This window comes from Gossypium raimondii, chromosome 2, assembly GCF_025698545.1.
Source record: "Gossypium raimondii isolate GPD5lz chromosome 2, ASM2569854v1, whole genome shotgun sequence".
Taxonomy (NCBI): Eukaryota; Viridiplantae; Streptophyta; class Magnoliopsida; order Malvales; family Malvaceae; genus Gossypium; species Gossypium raimondii.
The window spans coordinates 41303428-41320797 of NC_068566.1; the positions used below are offsets into that span (position 1 = coordinate 41303428).

General features: G+C 27.3%; 1 protein-coding gene across 7 annotated transcripts; it reads right to left on the bottom strand.

Annotated features, from left to right (window-relative positions):
• Nucleotides 1–7329: 7329 nt before the first annotated feature.
• Nucleotides 7330–13562, bottom strand: LOC105788828 (protein TRM32). 7 transcript variants are annotated; one of them, XM_052627536.1, is made up of 4 exons: nucleotides 13547–13562; nucleotides 9259–9471; nucleotides 8837–8922; nucleotides 7330–8768 (listed from the first exon to the last, which is right to left on the bottom strand). In XM_052627536.1, the coding sequence occupies exons 2-4, from the start codon at nucleotides 9413–9415 to the stop codon at nucleotides 7449–7451; spliced, it is 1563 nt and encodes a 520-aa protein (XP_052483496.1). In that variant the 5' UTR covers nucleotides 9416–9471; nucleotides 13547–13562; the 3' UTR covers nucleotides 7330–7448. The 7 variants fall into 7 exon arrangements, with proteins under 7 accessions (XP_052483496.1, XP_012471339.1, XP_012471338.1 ...); XM_012615885.2 differs by lacking the exon at nucleotides 13547–13562 and adding an exon at nucleotides 9739–9800; XM_012615884.2 differs by lacking the exon at nucleotides 13547–13562 and adding an exon at nucleotides 9641–9759 and having other exon boundaries at nucleotides 9259–9546.
• Between the last annotated feature and the right edge of the window lie 3808 nt (nucleotides 13563–17370).

Sequence of the window (17370 nt, forward strand, 5' to 3'; positions counted from 1 at the left end):
GCAGAACTCGAAAGAGGAACGCCAAGATTAGTAATTAATTACAAACCTCTAAATCAAGCCTTAAAATGGATTAGATACCCAATACCAAATAAGAAAGATTTGCTACAGAAACTTTGTAATACAATTATTTTCTCAAAATTTGACATGAAATTTGGATTTTGGCAAATCCTAATAAAAGAAGAAGAAAGATATAAAACGGCATTTACTATACCATTTGGACAATATGAATGGAATGTAATGCCTTTTGGGTTAAAAATGTTCCATCTGAGTTTCAAAGAATAATGAATGATATGATATTTTTTACCAATATTCTCAATCCACAATAGTATACATCGATGATGTATTAGTGTTTTCAGAAAATTTAGAAAAACAGTTTAAACATTTATCGATCTTTATAAAAGTCATAAAAAATAATGGTTTAGTAGTTTCTAAATCCAAGATAAGTTTGTTCCAAACCAAAGTAAGGTTTTTAGGTCATTACATTACCCAAGGAACCATTACCCCAATAGAACGGTCTATAGAGTTTGCTAGCAAATTCCCAGACCAAATCCTTGATAAAGTCCAATTACAAAGATTCTTAGGAAGCCTCAATTATGTCATAGACTTTTATCCAGGTCTTAGCAAATTATGTAAACCGTTATATGATAGGCTCAAAAAGTATCCACAACCTTGGACAAATAACCACACCGATATTATCACCCAAATCAAAAAACAAATCACTAAGCTTCCTTGTTTATATTTAGTCGATCCAAATGCCCCAAAGATTGTAGAAACAAATGCTTCTGAAATAGGATACGGTGGGATCCTAAAACAAGTTAAAGGAGGAAAAGAGCAAATAGTCCAGTTTACTTCCAAACACTGAAATCCTACTCAGCAAAATTATAGTACTATTAAAAAAGAAAATTTATCAATTGTTTTGTACATTACAAAATTCCAAAGTGATTTATTAAATCAAAAATTTCTTTTACGAATCGATTGCAAATCAGCAAAAGAAGTTTTACAAAAAAGATGTTCAAAATATTGCCTCAAAACAGATTTTTGCAAGATGGCAGGTAATTTTGAGCATATTTGATTTTGATATTGAATACATCAAAGGAGAAACTAATTTTTTGCCTGATTTTCTCACCAGAGAGTTTCTTCAAAAATGCCACCCAAACTCCGCGACAAAGGAAAAGGGAAAATAGGAGAGTCATCCAAAACCCAAATTTCCTCAAAACCAATTAAGTCATGGTATGAAATTTGCCATGAAGAAGAAAATGAGAAATCATCATCATCGTCAAAATCATCCAAAAATACAATAATTCAAGATGCACAAGATCCAAATGAAATTGGCTCTCAAATCAAAAAATGGATTGAGTCTCTTTCTCAATCCCCAGAAGTAGCATTGGCCTTTTCACAAATGAAAGAGGAAACTCCTCTCAAACAAATTGCTGCTGAAGCAGCAAAGATTTCAATAAAGAGATTGTTTTACACAAACCAAAATCTCTCAAAAATATTTTAAAAGAGGCTTCTCTCCAAGATGTTTTTCCAAAAGAGATAGCAGTGTCTTCACAGATTGCTACACAAAAATCTTCACAATATTTTCCAAACAAATATTTTGAAAAAATTCTTGTTATGGAGGAAGAATTTCAAGAAAAACCTCCACATATACTTGCAAAAAAACTTTTCAATGGATGGCATTTCAAACCAATGGATTCTCAAAAACCCCAACAGTATTATGAAAACATACTGGTTCAAACTGGATCAGTATTATTCAAACATTACATAGACCCAAAAGATCCAAATTTTATTACCCATTCAACAGCCCAAATATTAAAAATTCTTCGACCAAGAGATTGGAGTGAAAACCCAAATTCTCCAAAGAAATTCCCAGCCAAATTTACCACCAAAATAGACCAGTACCCATATTTTACATATTGGGATTACCAAATGGCATGGTACAATGCCTTCTTAATGAACAACCAACACATGAGACATTCTTGGCTCATATATTTCAAATACGGCATCCAATTCAAATTCCCAAACTGGTTCCAAGAATGGTGGGATTGTGCATTTCTTGGATTGTTTCATGGAATTATTCTTATGAGCAAGATCAATATATCGGAAATCCATTACTAGTTCGGAACTATAGGACTAAATGGTGGGACAAATTTAATAATGAAAAATATGATTCAAAATATTTGGATAATTTTTTCAACAAGAATCCAAGATTATGTAAGTCCGCAGCCCCGGATCAAACCACAGCAAAATTCCTTCAAGCAAAGTAGACAGCTAGTGCGATGTTAGTTCAAGCCAAGACCAAAAAGGAATACAAAAAACTCATGGTTGAAATGCTCAGCTCATTGGATTCTAAATCCGAAGATGAAAAATCTTCAGCATCCTCAATCAAGACGGTGGATCTTGCAGATGATACCATTTCAGTGACCAGCACCAGGACCAAGAAAAAATGATGCAAGAAAAGATGAGTGAACAGGAAATATTCTCTAATGAAAACAGTAAATATTCCCCTGCAAGAAAAGATGCATGAATAGTAAATATTCTCTGTAATTTGTATTTTTGTAATCAGAGAATATATTCTCTGAAAAGTTTTAATCAAAGTCTCAAATGTAATGATGAAAGGGAAAATTTCCCAGTTCAAATGATGTAAAGAGATAATAGCCCTCTATAAAAGGCTATCAGATTCAGAATGAAAACAGGACTCGAAATACCCATTGCAGAAATCAAAACTCGTTTCTCCAAAGTTTCAAAGTTTCTCCAATTTTTTAAGTTTTCAAAATTTAATTTTTAAAATTTTTATTACAAATTTCAAATTACGATTACCTCATTCCAAACCCGATCCTCAGATCCTCGGGATAGTCTGGTGATTGTCCAAATATATTTGAATTTGGACATCCATTTGTCTATATTCATTCTAGATGTATTTTCAGTAAGTTTATATATATATTTTTAATTTTTTACAAAATATCAAGTTATTTGTATTATTATTTTGAAATTAATATATATATAAATTAATAAAAATATAAAAAATTTATATAAAAATAATCCTAGATAAATGATTGTCTAGATTAAAATGCATCTAAACAACCATTTAACAAGATTTATTGTAGAAGTGCTTTTAGTTATTTTATATATTTATATATACTTTTATAAGTTTATAAATTTTTTAATTTTTTTATTAATTTATATATTGTAATATTAAACGCTTTTATAATTTTTATTTATTTTTATTTTATATTTTTATAAATTTTATTTTATATATTGAAAATAATAATAACTTAAAATTGATATTGTATAAAAACTAAAATTATATAAATTTACTGAAAATAAATCTAGAATGAATCTAGACATATGGGTGTCTAAATTCAGATGTACCCAGACAACCATTTGTCCAAGTTCATTCTAATGTGAAAAAAATATATTTTTATTAATTTGTTCTTTTTAAAAGATTTTTTAGTTTTTAATCTATGCTCGTCATTTAGCATACTGAGAAACTACGATATGTCACCATCAAATTGGCTATCAGTGCGATGCCATCACAAACTAACGATGTGAGTGTAGAGGTATCAACTTAGGTGAAAGAATATAAATTTAGATACCAACTAGGTCCAAAAAAAAATGTTTAAGTACTAACTATGTACTTTTAGACAATAAAAAATTATAATATTATAAATATATAAAAAGAATCTAATAATGTCATATCCCAAAATTATGACTAGAAGAAATAAGGGTAAAATTTAGATTTTTAATGCATAAAAAAAAGGGTAAGTGAACTTAAATTGCCTTAAAAATTTATGTTGGTAAAAAATTAATAAGAATAGCCCAGTAGGCTTATTGGCAAGATGTTAAGCAAGCTAAAGGTTCTAGGTTTAAACTCTCTTAATCACACCTTTGTTGATTTTTTTAAATTCCCTTGATGCTTGGCCATAACTCTCAAAAACATTTTCTTCAAGATTTATGATAAAAATGAGTCTTGGTTCAATAGTTAAGACTTAACATTCCCTTAAGTCTCAAATTCAATTTTTTTTGTGCACATTTAAGTTAAAATTTTTTATTTTTTTATTTTTACCTCATAAGTATTGAATTTTCAAACTAACCTAGACCAAAAATTATTTTTTTAATTTAAATCAATCCTAATTCTAAATGAATACTTAAACCACAAGTTTAGTTACTAACAAAGCCTAAAAATATTCAGATACCAATTAGGTACAATTGAATAAGTATAAGGGACAAACTATGTATCAAGGTCATCGACCCCTAAAATGTAATATTTATTCATAAGTATTGAATTTTCAAACTAACCTGCACCAAAAACTTTTTTTTAATTTAAATCAATCCTAATTCTAAATGAATACTTAAACCTATTTCAAATAGGGAAAGAAAGTTTTATAAATAGTCAATCTTTTCAAAACCTAGATCTCTTATTTAGAAAAAAAATCAAGAAAAACTCTCAAGAATTCTCTCTTATTTTTCATTGTCAAAACTACTTTATTCAATCAAGGATTTCAAGGTTTTCAAATTCGTCCCTCTCCTCCCAATAGATTGTCGATTTCTTCATCCACAAAAATTTATAGTATGATAAATAAACCCGCAAACCCTATAAGAACTGTTAGGCGAACCCTCATGTTATGTAGTATGATATAGTATGCGAACCCAACCCTCATGTTATATAGTATGACATAGTATGTGAACCCCATGTTATATAATATGACATAGAATGCGAACCCTCACGTTCTATTGAATGACATAGTATGCAAACCCACATGTTATATAATATGTGATTTAATATGTGTGAGAACTATATGTGTGAATCATGTATTTTATGATTTTATAAAATTTATAAGTTTTCATGATTTTTTATATATTTTTATATCAATTTTAATATTTTTAATAATTATTTTTTATTTTAATATTTTGTATACTTTTCTACTTTTATAAGATTTTAATATTTATGGTTTTTACTTTTTATAATATTTTAAGATTTTTATATGTTTTTAATAAAATTTTAAATATACTTTATTAATTTTATAAAAATATATATTTTAATAATATTGATAAGTTTTTATATTTTATAATTTTTCAAGTTTATATAATTTTTTATTTTAATATTTTTATGGGAAAATATTATAGTAAACCACAAGTTGCCACGTGTCACCATCTGATTATTCTGTCAATTTATTTTAACAGTCAACATGGTCAATGATGAAAATCAGGAACTTAATTGATTTTTTTTGGTTAATGACAGGGACTTAATTGGGTGTGAATTTAATATTTGGGCTTAATTGATTTTTTTGCATTTTCTTATTTTTTTTACATATAAGTGTTTTTTTATCTTAAATAATAAATTATTTATTTAAATATTTATTAAAATTATAAAATAGATTTATGGAAAATAATAATATTTTTATTATAAAAATAAAATTGTGAAATTATTTTTATGTAATTACAAAATTAATAATTTTTAAATTAAGTGAAAAATCTAAAACTACAATTTATCTTGACTTTTTTATCAATAAGATTTCACTTTCTGCTATTGTAGAAATAGAATCTCAACAATTCATTCGATAAATATCTTTTTACTTAAAAAAAATAAAGGCATAAAATAATTGAGAAACTAGTTTGCATTCCCTCTGGTGCACATATTGATAGTGTATATAATTTAAATTTTAAATTAATTATAATATGAAGGTATTTAGTGTATTATATTATTATAGTTTTACAAAATCGTATTTATTTTCATATAAAATCAAATAAACATCCTATAATAATTTAACAACATTTTAAGAATATTATTTTGATATAAAAATAAAAAAGAGGATTTTTATCATTAATAACATTATGTAATATAAAGTTATATTTAATAAAATAATTAAATATGACACTCTATAAAAATTTAAAATTATGGACAATATTATTCATTTATAATTGGGAAATAAATTGGACAAATGTGTATACATATTTTTAGGAAAATGTACATTTTACATTAGTTTAATGCATTTAAGGTCTAAACTTGTTGAAATTAAAATCAATTGAATGTAAAATGATATTTTATTTTTAAATAATTATATGTTAAAATACTAAGATTTAATAAAACTTTTTAATATTAATATTTAATACATTTTTAATATATTTAAATTTCACAATTATTCTCATACACTTTTAATTCAAATATTATAACATTTCGTATTAGTTTTAAAATAAATGTAAAAATTAGATGAAATTTAGAAATAGTAATAATTAATTAAATTAAATTGTGAGATATGTGAAATACAGAGGACTAATGGTGTAAATTAAAAGGCAGATACATCCATTATACAAATTGATTGAAAATATAAATGGTATAAATGTTATATTTATTTGTTTTTCTCATTTCTTGAGTCCTTTTTTTAAAAAAAACATTTTCTTGATAAAATAATTACACATAATCAACCCAAAATTATTAAAGATTTATTTAAGCTTACCCATTCTGAAAAGAATTGTTTAATCAATTCTTTCTTAAAATTAAGTTTTATTTTGTGAAAATATATTGCATGTTTACTATTACTCATTTTACCATACATTTTTTCTTATGTAAACATAAATTACAATTTATTAATATATAAAGGCATAACGATTTATTTGTCCCTTTAATTTTACAAAAAATTATTTTAGTCATTCATTTAAATCTTTTATCTTTTTAGCTCCTAAACTAATCACCTCAAAATAGACGGAAAAGTTAACGTTTTTTTAATTTTGATTATGTGGCATACACGTTAACTTATGTCAGCATTTAACTAGTTTTTTATTTTAAATTTTAAAAATTTTAAAAATTTTAAAAATTCAAAAATTATAAAATTTATTTTAAAATTTCAAAAAATTAAATATTAATATGTCATATACGTGGTAATCCATGTGTATGCCATGTAGCAAAGTTAACAAAATTTAACTTTTTCATCTATTTTAGGGTGATTTGACAAAAAATGCAATGTTAACGACTAAAGAGGTGAAAATTTAAATGGAGGACTGAAATGACTTTTTTTTTTTTAAGTTGGAGGACCAAAAATTTATTATGTGATATATAAATTACATAGTTTGCTAGATAATGATGGCACCCTGAAATGAAAAGGAAGCTATAAATATGAATAACATAAATAACGTAAATTGTTAATATTAATTATTTTTAACTTACATGGTTTTAAAAATCATAATATACCTAACAATTTTTTTTATTTCCCCCTCTTCCTCGTCTTTTTCCTTCTCCTTTTTCTAGTATTTTCTTTTGTTAATTGCAACATACGTCCCCGTATTATAGTCCATATTCGATTTTCACTCTGTCCTACTCATGAACATGGATTTCGTCAACAAGCCACACTTATATATAACAGAGAAAGAAAAGTGTAAGAAAATATCTATAAACAAAGCTTATATATATATTAGAAGCTAAGAGGAGCTCGAATTCATATTCTCCTCAATCAGTCACAAAGAAGTTCATCTAAAAGCCCATCGAAAACCAACTCTTGAAGCTCAAGTGCCACAAAGTCATCTTCACCTTGAAGGAACATCCAAGCATCTTTCTCCATATCTCGACCCACAATATCATCCAACGACCCATCATGTTCCTGTTGAAACCCCATGTTCCCACTGACGTATCTCCACACCTCTTGAAGAAGAACAGCGTTTCCTTTAAACATTAAACCAATGCCACGGTTAAAGGGCTTGGGGAATTTATGAACACATGCTTTTTCACTCATCCCCACGAGTGCCTCATTAACTAGATCAAAAACAAGCTGGTGATCATCAATGGAGCAATGTTTAAGTTCAGGGTGCAGCAATGTCTCCAGTTGCTTGAACAGCAAAGGGTTCAATGGTTGGTGTGGTGAGTACCATGGATGGAGGCATTGGTTTTGTAGCAAACCTGATAGCTCCAGAATATCTCTAACGTAATTGTAACATAAATCAACCTCTTGTTCTCTGCTTGGATTGTCTTCACAAACACGCTCTTGTTCTTGGTGAGGACTGGTTTCCTCCATTGCTAAGTCACATGGTTTAGCAATGTTTTCATCATTTGTTTCCATTGATAAACAAGTTGAACTAAAATTATCATGGTTATTTATTTCTCTCATGTTCTCCTGCAATTCAGCTTCTATAACAACTTCCACTAGTTCAAACTTATCTATACCTTCACCAATACTGATTGATTTTGGTCTATTATGTGCACCATGCTTGAAAGATTCCGTGTATCGATCTAATGACTCGTTTATCAACTTCGTTCTGCTCATCCTATTGAGTCCACCATTGTTGATATCAAGATCAGTACCATCTTCATTTATAGAAGCTTGAATGGTGTGGTTAGTACCCTTTTTGCTTTCCTTGATGGCCTGCTTAATTCTCTGCTTAAAATCCTTGAGTCGATTCATAATGAAACGGTTCCGCTTTTGAGAATCAGATCCCTGGGATGATTGAGTACCAGCAACTTGTTTTTTTTCTCCTTTTCTGAATGACCAAACTTCCTTCTGCTTATGCTCGAGTGTACTAAACTGCAGATATCGAGTTCGTGGTGAATCAGACGTTTTCCCTTCTGCTGGAGACGAAGTCGAGCTCATACCAGAGGTGTCAGTTCTCATATTGATGAGAATAATTGGATTAATCCAACCAAAACCGAAACCTGAATGTTCCAAATGATGGGTTGAATACATTTGCAGTAACTCTGGTCTTGCTGAAAACGCCTTTGTGGAGGTTTTATTTGAGCCTTTGTTGATGGATAGACTTGTTTTTCTTGTTTGCTGTGGAACCTGTAAAATCAGGTAACTCCATTGATGTTTCATTGCATGATAAAACAAAAACTATAATGTAAACTTACTTGGAAGTGGTCAACCTCAGCATGTAACAATCCTTGGGTTTCAATGACTTCACGTTCCATGGAAATAGTTCGTGGATTTGCACAGCCTGCAATCGAAATAGCCTAAATTAAACCATAGAAACCAATCATTTTGCAGCTTCAGAAGAGAATTTTCGCTCGGACTCAAGTGACAGTATCGAATATGAGGTATGCACTAAACATGAGTGCTTCGCATGAAGTCTTCTTGCTTATGAGCCAATATAAAAAGCCAAAAGGGTCGTATGGCAGTCCCTATAAATCTTTGACTACATAATTTAAGTATGAATTATATGTGATTTTGATGGTAAGAAATTGATTTATGTGTTAACATGCTAAGATGAAATTGCAAAAGGAAAATATTGATGTAGTATCAAAAGATGAGACAAGCCTGATATTTTGCTTACATCTGACATGTCTTCCCCTGTTGTACTTTCTGTATGGGAACATCTTTTTGACATTATACCAATGATGATAATCAAATATGGCCCCCATGCAACCAGGATGGTGGTGATGATAACTCCCAAATTCAACATCATCATCATTATCAATTTCCCTTCCCATATTGAAACACGACAGCAAATGGATCCCTTAAAATGCCTTCAATCCTCTTTTAAAACCTGATATATAATAATTCAATTACTACCATGAAACAAGAGATGGAAGGGTATGGAAATTGTTTTCCATATTTATACCTGTTAAACAAAGTTGAAACATCAGATAAAAATTTATTAAAAACAACTGTTCTTTCAATGAATTTATGCATCAAAACAGCAATAACATAAATACCAGATGTAAAATAAAACGCATTAAAGCATCAAAAAGCTTAAAGAATCAATAAACATATGAACAAAGAAGAGAAGAAGAAATAGTATGTGAAGGCACACAGTTTAGCAGGCAGGACAAGATTGGTCCACTGTTTTTGGTTTTAGGCAAAGATTAGTCCAAAGTTAATATAAAAGGGTCAAACGTGCATGAAGTAAGCAATGGGATAACATTAGCTGACCAACCATTATAACAATAATATTAAAATCAAGAGTAGATAATGTTAAGTTCCCACTTTCTGCAGATTACCCACTCTTTTACCACTCAAAATGATTCGCTTAATTTTAGTTACAAAACATACAGGCATGATGTGTTTTGTTTACTTAATTTTTGTTTTATGCATGCATGATGTATTTAGTGGTTGATAGTATGAAAAGATGAGAGGGTAGGGTCAGTAGTGAGTCATGTCAATGGAGGATATTTAATACAATTCTTCCTTTTTCTTAGAAACAGTTTGAATTAAAAATGGAAATCTAATCTAACACTTCATTTGGGTTAGGGTGGTTTCTAGGACTATATTTCATCACTTTCTTTGCAAACATTGAAAGAGTTATTCACGAATCCAATTATCAATTTTTTAAATAAATTGATCCAATCCAATTCTACTACAAATTATTAAAATCTTAATTTATTTGTGTGCAACATTGGGAGATAGAGTAAAAATTTAAAAGTTTTTCTATACATTTTATACCTTTAGAATTTAATTCCTCTATTTTTACTTTTAGGAATTTAGTCTTTCAGATTTGATTGTTATCATCATTAAATTTTTTTTATAAATTCACGGTATGTCATTTTAAAATTAAAAAAAATCACTTAATAATCATGTAACAAAAAATAATATTGAAAATGTCAAAGTGGATTTTTTAAAAAACCCATAGTAGATGGGCCAAAACTGAAATTTGACCATTATTTTATAATTAAAAAAAGGCAAAACAAACCCAAAAGAAATTAGAAGTCAAGTAACATTTTATTCGAAAATTTAACTATATTAATTATGAAGTAACTAATAAAAAGCAAAGAATCAAATTATATTAGAAATTAAAATATAAAAATAAATTTCAAGTTTAGGTATAACAGAAGGACCAAAATGGAATTTAACCAAATTTATAATCTATAACATAATTAAAATCAGGATAAATTTGATACTGTAGAAGTCCTATATTGTATGCATGACACGTCTACAAATGGCAAAAGAAGTATTCTAATTATATAAACTAGTAAGATATCCTTCCTCCCTTCAAGTTCATGATTTATTGTTTTATAATTAAATGTTTGGCTAATTTATCTGCATATGTTGACAAAAAAAGGAAAATTTGAGAAACTGTGTTGTTTTTATTTATTTAAAATTTATCAATTTATGTTGTTTTTGGATAGAGGAAGGAAAACGTGTCTTTCAATACGCACTTTTAGTCACATCAATTAAAAGCACCTTCTATAATATGTGTTTTATTGAAAATTGGTAAATTAGATTTTTGATTAGTTGATTAAACGTTAGTGATTTTGTTCTTGAGTTTTAGGTTCGATTCTTCATCTACTCACATTTGTATTTTTATTTCATGTTGTTTTAAGTTTTTTTTAAATTAATGTTTTTCACACATTAGCTTTTTTGGTCGGACGGTTAGATAATTATAATTTCATTCTTAAGTCTTAAGTTCAATTCTTTTATAAGCATTTTATAATATGTATTTCTATTTCATGCTGTTTCAAGTTTATAATTAATAAATATATTATTTTCAAGCTTTTAATTTTAATTCATATTTTAATTAAAACTTTTTATTTATAAAATAAAATAAATATTTCAAATATAATTTCTTTTAGTAAATATCATTTTATATGTGTAATATTTATCTTCCAATCTATATCATGAGTGTAGTAAATTGACATATTATATGTTTTTGTAAGTGTATTTGAAATAATTATTTGATTTTATAATATTAGAAATCAACATAACCCACAATATAGGTGGAGAAAATAAATATTATATATAAATAAAAATATATCTAAAGAATTAGTTAATTTTGAAAAAATAATTATATATTTACTACTTGATTTTATAAATAAAAGAGAGATGAATTAAAAATAAAAACTTGAAAATAATATATTTATTAACTATAAACATTAATTAAAAATAATAATAAAACTTTAAACAACATGAAATAAAAATACATATTAAAATGCTTATAAAAGGAATCAAACTTAAGACTCAAGAATGAAATCACAATTATTTAACCATCTAGAGCTAATGTGTTAAAAATATTAATTAAAAATTAAAAAAAAGCTTAAAAACAACATAAAATAAAAAATATAAATGTGAGTAGGAGGGAATTGAACCCGAGACTTAAGGACAATACCACTAACATTTAACTATATGACTAAAAGAGTTGATTTGTTAAATTTTAGTGAAAACGTGTCTAGTAAGACGCGTTTTCAACTAACGTGACTAAAAGTGCGCCCTTTAGGATGCGTTTTCACTGACACCACAATAAAAATGCACTTTATAAGGTGCATTTTCCTTTCTCTCTCTAAAAACAAGGATTAAATTAGCACAATTTCTCAAATTTTCTTTTTTCTTTTTAGCATATACTCAAAAATTAGCCTTAAATGTTTTATACTCCTATCAATTAAATTATAAATATATTTTGAAAAATAATTGAATTACTTAGAATAAATGCTCAGTTATATGTGCCGCATAGAATAATTATAAATATTTAAAAGAATTTAAAAATAACAAAAAAGATTTATTGAACAACCAAACGAAGAATTTAATAATGTATTAAAGAAAAAACTTAATCATAATGAAACAAATATCTTTAATCAAAATTGAAAATTTAGGTCCAATTGTTATGGTTAAATTTTTTGTTAAATTCGTTATAGTGATATTTTATTTTAAAATATATATATATAATTCACTTGATAACCATGTAATAAGAAAATAACATTGCAATGAATCAATTTAATTTAATAAAAATTTCAATAGTGATAAAAATTCATAAAATTCATGTAAACATTTTAATCTAAATAAAGTACATAGATTATCTAACGACATTATACGTGTTGAGGTGTCAATTTATGTCAAATATAAAAGTTTAAAATTGCGTGTAGTTTAGAGATCGAAATTGAAATTCAACATTTTGTATATAATCTAAAACAATAAAGGAATCAGGATTGAAATTTAATAATTATGTTAATAAGGTAAAAAGAAAAGAAAAAATTTTATGACTCGTGTCAAAGAAGGCTTAGAGAATTTCAATGGTTTTAATAATTTTTAAAATTTACGTAAATATTTTAATTACAGCAAAGTATTTAGATTAACTAATAATATAATAAATATTGATGTATTAAATTCTGTCAAAAAGAGAGTACAAAGATTGAACGTTAAATTTAAATGCAATAAATTAAAATTTGACCATTTTATATAATCTAATATAATAGAAGGATTAGAATTGAAAATTAACTATTATTTAAAAAAAAGACCATGTGAAGTCATAAAGTAATATACGGATCGAAATTAAAATTTAATATTTTATATAATTTAAAATAATAGAAAGATTAAAATTGAAAATTAACTGTTATATTAAAAAGAAAGACCATTCACATGTGTTAAAAGAAGGAAGGTCTTAGGACTTCCTTTTATGTATAATAGCATATATCTTTAATGATATGTATATTTATCTAAGTGAATTTTATTTCTTTTTATTTTATTTTATTATTGTAACAATTTGAATAACTCTAAATTTATTTATTTAAAATATTGTAATTTAAAATAATATTGAAATAATTTGTTATAATGATCAATTTGATATCGTGAGTTAAACATACATCAACTTAATCAATGAAATTATAAAAATAAAAATATTAAATAAAAATTACCTTTCGAATTTTCCGGCCACCGTACACGGCGGACTGCGCGGTGGCGACCGGTCGGAATTCCACCGGAGATCAGAGAGTGAGAGAGAGCAGAGAAAGCTCTCACAAACTTTTAAAAAAAGAATGGACAGAATTTTTTTTTTAACAAAAAAATTAGCTTTTATAGCGGTTCAAAACGACGCCGTTTTGAGCCCCAAGCCCAGGCACCAAAACGGCGTCGTTTTGGATTTGACCCGATCCGCCCGACCCGCTCCAGGCCAAGATCCGCGTGTTTTCGAGAGGAAGGGATAATTTCGCATTTAGCCCTTCCGATTTTAAATAATTTTGTGATCAAGTTCTTTTCATTTTTTAATTTCGCCCTATAATTTATTTTTATTTACAATCTAGTCCACTTTGAAACGCAGTATTTTGGAGGGCGGGAATATTTCCATTTTGGTCCCTTCATTTTTACGTGTGTCACATTTGGGCCCCGATTCGTTTTTTCTCTTTTTAAATTTGGATCTTTAATTTTTTTTATTTCAACTTAGTCCCTTTTGCGTTTTTTTAATTTGATTTCATTTTAATACATTTTTCATTTATTATCAATTCTTTTATATTTATATCTATATATATATATATATACTTACATTTTCATAATATTTATATATGTACACGTATATTTTTTTATAACTTATTTAATATATACTTACATACTTATATTTTATATATTTTATATTATATATATATATATCTATATATATATATATATATATATATATATATCTAATTACATTTTCCTGAATATACATACATACTTATATGTTTTATATAAATTTTATATACATATTCGTGTATATATATATATGCTTACACAAACTTTTATATTTAATAACTTTAAATCATATATATATATATTTTCATACTTTTTATTTTTATGTATATACATACATGTATATTTCCTTATATAAACATACATATTTTTCATATTTTATAATTTTCATATATTTTCCTTTATTTTTTATGTTCATTTATGTATTTATTTATATGTCCATGTTTATGCTTTAGTTTATTTATTTATTTATTTATTTGCTATGGTATATGCATGATTGATTTATTTTATTATTCGTTTTTGTTCATTTTTTATTCACATTATCATGTTTATTATTCCATTATGCATATAAATATCATATTTCAAAAAAAGGAAAATATTTCTAATTGAGGCAATATTTAGCGTTTGGGAAATTCGAGAAAACATGCCCTAAGGTGCTGGGTGTCGATTTTTCTCGTTCAACCAAATAGCTTAATATCCTTTTAAAAAATTTTAAAATAAGGCAATGTTTTGCGTTTGGAAATTCGAGAAAACATGCCCTAAGGTGTTGGGTGTCGATTTTTCTCATTCAAGCAAATTGCTAAATATCCTTTTAAAAATTCTCAAATAAGGCAATGTTTTGCGTTTGGAAATTCGAGGAACGTGCCCTAATGTGCTGGGTTTCGATTTCTCGTTTAACCAAATAGCCAAATATCCTTTTGAATTTCAATCCATGTCATCCGAGTTTTTTTTTAAGGATCGTATTTTAAATTTCTTTAAAGTTTTCAGTTTTTCGACACTAAGATATTAAGTAATCAACTAGGTACCAATTTTAGGCGTATCGAGTGTGCTAATCCTTCCTCGTGCGTAACCGACTCCCGAACCCGTTTTTCTGAATTTTGTGGACCAAACTCGTTGTTTTAATAAAATTAAATTATTTATTAAAAACAACCATTTTTCAAGGTGATCCGATCACACCTCGTCAAAAAAGATCGGTGGCGACTCCCATTTTCGTTTTCATTTTCCAAAACCCAAGTCGACCCCGTTTTTCATCAAAAAATGGTGTCAACAATGAATATAGCTTCATGAGTATTGTGGTATAAATATTGGGTTATCCTTGATATGTATAGATTTCATATTTTAAATGAACTAATATGATTAAAGACTACATGAGCTTACTAAGTATTTATTGCTTATGTATTTGTTTTTATTTACCCTACAGATTATCGGAAGCTCGATTGGGTTAGAAGCTTGTCGGAGATATATCACACTATCCATTGGTTCTATCGGTAATTTTGGAAGATTTGATTCTAGTTGTAATGGCATGTGTAGTAACCAATTTTGCCCCAGGCCCAATCTAAAACCCAAAATAAATAAACCATCTACATTTTTTAAAACCCAATTACAATACAACCCAAAATAGAGACCCAAACCCAATAAACTAAACCTAGCCCGAAAAAAAACAAAAAATAAGAGAAAACCTAAGCAGAAAAACCAGCAGCAGCCACCCTCAACAGCAGCCATGCTCATCGCCGGCCCTTGCGCCTTTCCTCGCACGTGCTCCCACGATCACCTGCAAACACGGACTCAGAGAGTCCATTAGAGAAAATACAGTGTAAAACATAAAATAAAATCAATTTTTGGGGTTATATAAAGCCATTTTCATTCTATAAAATGGGGGGATTTTTGGGGGGTGTAAAATATATTCGAAAACGGAGAGAATACAGAGAAAGAGGAGAAAAAAATAAAAAGAGGAATACACAAGCAAATTTTTTTAGGTGATTTTCTCCATTTTTTTTATTTCCATTTTTTACAAAAGAATAATAAAAAATATAAAAGGGTGCTTACCTGGTTTTGAGAACCGGATCCGAGCACCGTTCGCGGTGGTTCCATGGCAGTCAATGGCGCCATGAAGGCTAGGTTTGGAAAACCTAGCAGACAAACTTCTCCCTTTTCCCCTCTGTTTATGTTTTTTAAAAAAAGAAAAAATGAAATGAAGCAGAAACAGTTTTTTTTTGGAAGGAAAATGTTGGTTTTATTATTAAAGCAAAACGGCGCCGTATGGGAGGGGGGGTCCGCGCGTCGACCCGACCCAGTTCCAAGATCCGCGCCTATTCCTTTAAATGGTCCATTTGCGCATTTGGTCCTTCAATTTTTAAAATCGTTTTTAAATCAGTTTTTTTTCTTTTTAAATGTGGCCGCACACTTTGCTTTTGTTTCATTTTGATCCTCATTTAAACGCACTGTTTGGGGAAAGGAATTATTTCCATTTTGGCCCCTCATATAATGTATGCGTTACAAATTGGCCCCCGTTCTATTTTAATTTCATTTTTTGGTTATTTTGTTTTTTTTGCAATTCGTTTTTTTTAATTTTTTATTTTTAAAATTATTACTATATTATTTATTATCATTTATTACTATTTCTATATTTATACATGCATTTTACATACGTTTTATATTTTTTTATTTTATCTTTTTTAACCTTTATATACTTTATATTATATATATATACTTATATATTTCTTTTATTTTGTAAATATATACACATGTACATACTTTTATGTTTTTATTTTATTTTCATAATTCTTACATGTACATATATATATATATATATATATATATATATATATATATATATTTTCTATAATATGTGTGTACATGTTTTTTAGAAATTATTACAGGGCTTTTGCTTTACATGTTTCATTCCTTTTAGATGTATACTAATATATGTTGGAAAAGATACATGCACACTCACATTTTAATTTACTTGTAAATTGTACTTGTATATATATTTATAAATATTTATTCATATATGTTTGAAATTAAAGTTGTGTTTCACATTATACATTAACTTTTAACATACCTTTCGGGAAATATATTTTGGTTTTATCGAAGCATTAAAATCATTATACTTTTACAAATTTCCAAAATATTTGGCATTCATGATTCTCGGGAAAGATTGTGTCCTAACTTACTGGATTGCGATTTTTTTTCGGTGAATTTAGAAAGCCAAGTATTTGTTTTGCAATAAATTCGTAAA

Bases quoted from the DNA above. Each gene is read 5' to 3' on its own strand.
- LOC105788828 (XM_052627536.1), bottom strand. From the start codon at position 9,415: ATGGGAAGGGAAATTGATAATGATGATGATGTTGAATTTGGGAGTTAT. The intron at 8,923-9,258 runs GTAAGCAAAATA...TTTCGATTGCAG, and splicing joins CAGGGGAAGACATGTCAGAT to GCTGTGCAAATCCACGAACT. The intron at 8,769-8,836 runs GTAAGTTTACAT...CTGATTTTACAG, and splicing joins CTGAGGTTGACCACTTCCAA to GTTCCACAGCAAACAAGAAA.